Source organism: Cryptotermes secundus, unplaced genomic scaffold (genome assembly GCF_002891405.2).
Source record: "Cryptotermes secundus unplaced genomic scaffold, Csec_1.0 scaffold1406, whole genome shotgun sequence".
In the NCBI taxonomy this organism is placed as follows: Eukaryota; Metazoa; Arthropoda; class Insecta; order Blattodea; family Kalotermitidae; genus Cryptotermes; species Cryptotermes secundus.
Window position 1 is genome coordinate 396,674 of NW_019721015.1, and position 6,570 is coordinate 403,243.

Genomic DNA, 6,570 nt, shown 5'->3' on the forward strand with positions numbered 1-6,570 from the left:
CCTTAAAAATTCCACGACCTCCGCCAGGTTCGAACCCACGTACTACGAGTCATGAGGTGGGAACGTTACCTCTAGACTACGGAGGCCACTATCTTGGGGAATAAGTTCGAGTGGTAAGTGAAACTGGGAAAACAGACAAAAACAATGTAGAGGGCTATGGAAACTGGACAAGTTATCCAAATGTGAAAGTTTATGTTCATATCTGCTGTAAACCAATGTGCGTAGAATGCGCACAATGGATGCACATAAGTTCAGTCTACCTGTGCACATTTGTTTCATCTTTGAAACTGATTCTGACTGATTATGTATGAATGTTATGTTACTGGGGGTCATCCCAAACGTGTAATCCTACACCCAATTATGGTAAAATGGCAGACACAAGAATTCATGGTGTCATTGGCAGTAGTGCCACTACTGAAATGTGATGACTGGTAACCTGTGAAATGGTAGCAATGATGGTAACCAATTTTAGAGCTTTATTAAATGTACATACTTTCTGAAAGGAAACTCATAATGCCAGAGTACAAAGAATGTTTACTGTGGAACAAACTGTAGCATTATAGTCTTGCTAATAATGCTGTGCTGTGGGTATGCTTATAAGTGTAATGGTTACATGTGACTGTAATTTGTTTCATTTCAGACTCCACTAGTGCCATCAGTGAAATGTACAACATAGATGACTTTGCACAAAACATTGTTTTGGCAGTGGAGAAAGCACAGACAACAAATAAAACAGCCCCTTGTTGCAATATAGAACATAAGCCTATTGTCCTTGAGAACTACATAGGTATTGGTTCTCTTATTCACAATCGAAATGCCCTTGGCTTTTTCAAGGTACGAGGCAAATTCAGTTTTTAGTCCAGGGTGCTGGAAGTTGCAGAATTCCTTCCTGGAAGGCTTGTATACCGAAACTGAAATATGTACCTGGATGAGTGTAAATTGGATACGTTGCTGTAACAGGTGTGTCTTGTGTTGCATAAGGCTCAGCAATACTGAACAGATCTCCTTTTGATTCACATTTTTCAGGAAATGGAGATGTATTATTATAATTAGTCATCATCCTGGAATAAGGGATTTTAAATCAGTTGAGATTATGGGGTTAGCAGCCAAATTTTAACTTGGGATGGGGTCATTTTATTGGTGGTGAAAGTATGAACTGCTGAGACAGTGTATGTTAATGCTGTACCCATAATATTTTGGTATTCTGATATGGAGTAATGTGCAATTATGAAGTACAGCAAGATTTCCGTACTGTGTTACAGATTTTCTCTTTCTGTGATAAGGCATGGTAAGAAAGAGTTCAGTGTAACTCACTCTGTCTTCTTTTTGATTTTAGATTACTTGCCCAATATTTTGTGTTCCTTGAATATTGATTTAACACGATAAGTTCAATACGTATGAGGATTACAGTTTTTAGGATGTGATGCCATATAGTCTGGTTCAAAGTCACCATCATTTCTGACCCTGATGACAGAGGCAGTGGGCTTCTGTGCAGCGTTAGTAACTTTGTACCAGATTACATGGCTACTGTATGGAGATGGTGTTGTACCACATATGTTAACACCAAACTGGTGACAGGAGCATTGCTTTCTGAGTGGGGGTGGAATTCTGTGTGGCTGAGTGCCAGTACCTTCAAAAGAGCATAACAGACAGTTTGTCATAATAAAATGGCACAATCTGGAATGAAACCATTGAGTGAAACTTAACTGCACTCCTAAAGCTAGGACAGTACTGACTTTCAGACATGGAGCAGAGATCCATCCATTGTGGCTGAGACAATACTGCAGAATGAAGGGTGATTTTGTATTGCTTAGCAAGACAAGTGACTGTCTGTAAGATTCCACAGTGTTCTGTTTGTTCTCACAGAATGGTACTGGAAGTCCAGTTGTTTCTGTAATTTTATCTCTCGCTCTATATTTGCAGTGTCCTATTTGCTACTTACTGTAGGTAACGGCACAGTGCATTTCATCATATTGTTAAGATATGGCCCCATAAGCAGTGGGAGTTTCCTGAATGAAAAACTGTTCCCTCTGCAAGTTTAAATCCAGCCAACCCAGTAGTACAAAAGGGGATTTAAAATCCCATTCCTAACAATAAAGGTGAATATATATACCAGTGTTTTGATCTTGATGGGCTGAATAGTGTGTTGTCCAGTTTGTAATGTACACAAATCAAAATGCAATGAAAAGAATTGCTTGTAACAACTGACTGAATATCAGGTTCAGTCTATTGGTTTTTGAATGGCAAATGTGTTACTCTTTTTGCTGTGTTGTGTTTTTCACTTACTGGTAACTGGGATGTTAATTGTACGTTCAAGTTTCCGTAAAAGTATGTGCTGAAGTTTTATTCGTTTTATGTTATAGTTTTTAGATATTTATAACACTGCGTCACTGACTTGCAAGTAAAGTTCAAGGTAAATAAGATCCAAAAGTTTGTGAAGATGGTACATTAATACAAATATTATGGTTCTGGACATTATCCATCATCCTGTTTTTATTTAAAGTACAGTGTTTCGGAGACTGGATTCTGTTTCTGTCTTCAGGTAAAACCTACTTAGGTGGGCCCAATCAAAAGAATTCAGTCTCTGAAACATTGTGTTTTAAAAAAAAGCAGGACAATAGATAATGTCCAGAAACATAAAATTCATGGTGTTTATTCTTTCTGTGTTTTCAGTCCATACAAAGCAAACCACATAGTACTTGATCATGAATATAATTTTTAATTCTCCCTTGTAAGAAAAAGCAGACCTTAAATATGGAATATGTTTCTTCACTGAATTCAAATTCCTGTTGCCTTGATAAGATTCAAGATTCACAGCAGTCAGTATTGAGTTTAAGAGTCTTCTGAGATATGACACCATGTGGTGTGGTGTGTCGGTACCAGTGTCTTGGGAACCTTGAGGTAGAAGGCATGATCTGAGTGAGGGCGTGGTATGTAACATAGTGAGTGAAAGGACGGTTGGAACCTTAACTGTAAGTGAGCCAGTGGGGAAAAAATGCTCTGAAAAGGCCGTATTCTCAAGTATGGGTGGGGGGGGGGAGGAAATATAGGAGGAAGGAAACAGGACAAACTGTATGGTGTCACATCCTAGAAGGTGGTAATTTTTATTACTCATCACCTTGAAAACACATCTTTTGTCTCAGTTTAAAATGGGGGTTTAATAGCAGGGACTATTCTGAAAAGAAAATAATTATAGAAAGAGGATGACTGACATGCAAGTTGCCAGAACTTAAAGCACAAACCAAATTATGTGTGAGGAAATTCAATTTGGAACAGTGTTCTAAAACAGAGTGGCTATCGGGTTGCCATAATGTAGGGAAATTGGTTTGTTGGCCATGGCTATTGTTTCTCAATGAAAAAAATGTATGGAACAAGACTGGGTTTGGTGATATCAACAACCTTCATAAAGCATTGAAACGACATGAGAACTCTCAGACTCACATTATTTTAACAATGCAACTTGCTTTCCTTACCAAAAACAGTACTGCATGCCACTGTTTTGGCTGTATATGTGTGACAGTGGTATGGAGTGGAGAGTTGCTGAACGCTGCCATTCAGGATTTTTCATATGAGCTTTTGGTACATCCATCACATAAATTTTCACATAATTAGTGCAATTATGAGGTTATCAGAAGCCCAGAACCTGAAGGTTTTCAGTTACCTGCTGCAGTCACAGAGTTTAAAATGTATTTACACTCAGAATAATGAATATTTAGGCATTATGTATCACAGTCCATCAATAATGCAACAGTTATTAAAATATTCACCATTTAGCACTTAACACAACATGTTTCGGCCATAGATAGCCATCTTCAGGTGTTTCATTGCTTCCAAACTGCTACACTGTTTTGATGCACGTTAAAATCACATGTTGCTTCTTCTTCTTCTATGGTGCAACAGCCCCATGTCGGGCCTTGGCCTCCCTTATCAAGCCCCTCCATTCCTCTCTATCCTGTGCTGCTCTCTTCCTGTTCCTTACACCCATTCACTTCTTCGCATCTTCTGCCCCATCAATCCATCTATTTCTTGGTTTCCCAGCATGTCTCCTGCCGCCTATTGTACTGTATAATATTTTCTTTGAGATACGCTCCTTATCCATTCTCTGTACATGCCCAGCCCATTGAAATCTTTTTAGCTTTATCGTCACTGAGATCTCTGGCTCCTTATATAATTTGTATAACTCTTTATTATATCTTATTCTCCATAGCCCATTCTCTTTTATTGGTCCATAAATTCGTCTTAGGATTTTCCTCTCAAATGAATTGATGACTGATTCCTCTTTCTTGTTTAGCATCCAACCCTCACATACATAATAAAGCACTGGTCTTATCATTGTTTTATATATTTTTGTTTTAATCGCTCGGCATATATCCTTTGGTCTAAAAACTGATAGTAGTGAGAAATATGCATTATTCGCCAGTTTTATTCTGCTTGTTATTTCATGATTTTCCTCTCCATCTTTGTGGAATTTTGATCCTAAATATATGAAGTCTTCAACTATTTCTATCCCATCCACTTCCATGTTAATTTCTCCAGTTTGCCTTGGATTCCTTCTAGATTGTATCAGCATTTGGTTTTATTTACATTCACCTCTAAACCAGTTGTTTTTGCTATGGTTTTTATTTCTCTATATGTCTCCTTCATTGCTCCTAGAGATCTCAATACTATAATAATATCATCTGCATACGCCATTATTTGCGTTTGTTTATACGCTTTTGTGTTCCTTGTGTCTACATTACATTTCCTTACTATATATTCCAATACCAAATTAAATAGTGAAGGTGCCAAACTATCTCCCTGTTTTAATCCCTGATTTGTCTTAAAGCATTTCATTAACTTATTCTGGATTTTAACTTGATTGATTGTTTCTGTCATGTTTAACTTAATTATTCTATTTAGTTTTGTTGGAATACCAAACGTGGACATAATTATCCTTAATTTCTTCCTTATTATTGTATCATATGCTTGCTTAAAATCTATGAAGCATAGGTAAATATCTGTATTAAATTCCCAGAATTTCTCCGTTACTTGTCTCAGGGTAAATAAATTGTCTATTGTTTACCTATTGGGTCGAAATCCTGATTGATATTCTCCTATTATTTTTTCTGTATATGGATCCAGTCTCTTTTTTTAGTATCCTTGTTAAAATTTTATATGCTGTTGGTAGTAATGATATACCTCTATAGTTACTACATGTTAATTTATCCCCTTTTTTTAAATATGGGACATATAATGATCTTTCCCCAATCTTCTGGTATCTTTTCTTCTTCCCACACTTTATTTATAATTCTGTGGAGTGCTATTATTCCTTCTTGTTCTCCTGCTTCAATAATTCTGCTGGTATGTTGTCTCCTCCTGGTGCTTTATTTAGTTTTTGTTCCTTTAATGCTTCTTCCACTTCTTCCTTTGTTGGAGGCTCTATCATCTCTTCCTCTTCCCCTTCTCCATTATCCTCGTTATCTTCCATATTCTGATTTAGATTTAATCATCATCATCATCATCATCATCACTGGCACGACAGCCCTTTGTGAGCCCTGGCCTTCCTCAGGATTGCTCGCCATTCTTCTCCATTCGATGCTACATTCCTCCAGTTCTTTATGCCCAAAATTCTTATGTCCTGCCATTCTTCCCATCTTAATCTTGGTCTTCCCACTCTCCTATTTCCTTCTGGTTTAGTATTAAGCATTTTCTTAATGGTTCTATTCTTGCTGGCAGGTATTATGTGTCCAGCCCATTCAAGCCTTTTCACCTTTATAAATCCAATAATGTCTGGTTCATTAAATAGTTTGTATAGCTCATGGTTATACCTCTTCCTCCATATTCCATTTTCTTCCACTGGTCCAAAGATATATCTCAAGATCCTCCTTTCAAATATACTTAACAGTCTTTCATCTGATACTGACAGTAGCCAGGTCTCAGAGGCATAAGATAGCACCGATCTTATAAGTACTTTATACATCATAGTTTTGATTTTCCTGGGTATTAATTGGCATGGGTGGCCCTACCAGTAGCTATGCTACCACCGGCATAGCTCTCAGGGTCTCAGCAGCTCTCAAACCCCACCAGCACGATAAGGTGGAGATACCATTGGTGGGGTTTGATTTAATAATTGTTCAAAATATTCTTTCCATCTATTCATAATCTCTGTTTTATCATTTATTAGAAGCCCTTTTTTGTCTCAGATAAATTCTGTTTTTGGTTTGAAACCTTCTTTCATATATTTAATTTCACCAAAGGCAATGTTTTGTTATTTTTTAAGTCTTCTTCCATTTGCAGTAATTGCTCATTTAGAAAGGTCCGTTTGTTTTTCCTGCAAATCCTGTCTGCTTTCCTTCTTGCTTCTTTATACTCCTCATTTCTTGCTCTTGTTGGTCTTTCCATATACGAGGGGGTACCCAAAAGAAACGGAACTTATTTTTTTTTAAACTTATTTATTCAAATTTTAAGCACAAACCTTCAATCCCCTTCAAAGTACTCTCCACTTACACTAATACACTTGTCTAGTCTTTTATTCCATTTTTCAAAACATTGTCTAAATTCATCTTTTGAGATGCTTGACAGCGCCTCCGT

At 37.2% G+C, this 6,570-nt stretch overlaps 1 protein-coding gene across 2 annotated transcripts in view; it reads left to right on the forward strand.

Moving 5' to 3' along the window:
- Positions 1-3,175, forward strand: part of LOC111875289 (tumor protein p63-regulated gene 1-like protein) — a 36,287-nt gene extending 33,112 nt beyond the window's left edge. For both annotated transcript variants that reach the window (XM_023871399.2, XM_023871400.2), the window contains one exon: positions 641-3,175. In XM_023871399.2, coding sequence (XP_023727167.1) covers positions 641-858 — 218 coding nt within the window. In that variant the 3' untranslated portion in view covers positions 859-3,175. The remainder of the gene's footprint in view (positions 1-640) is intronic.
- The last annotated feature ends 3,395 nt before the right edge of the window (positions 3,176-6,570 follow it).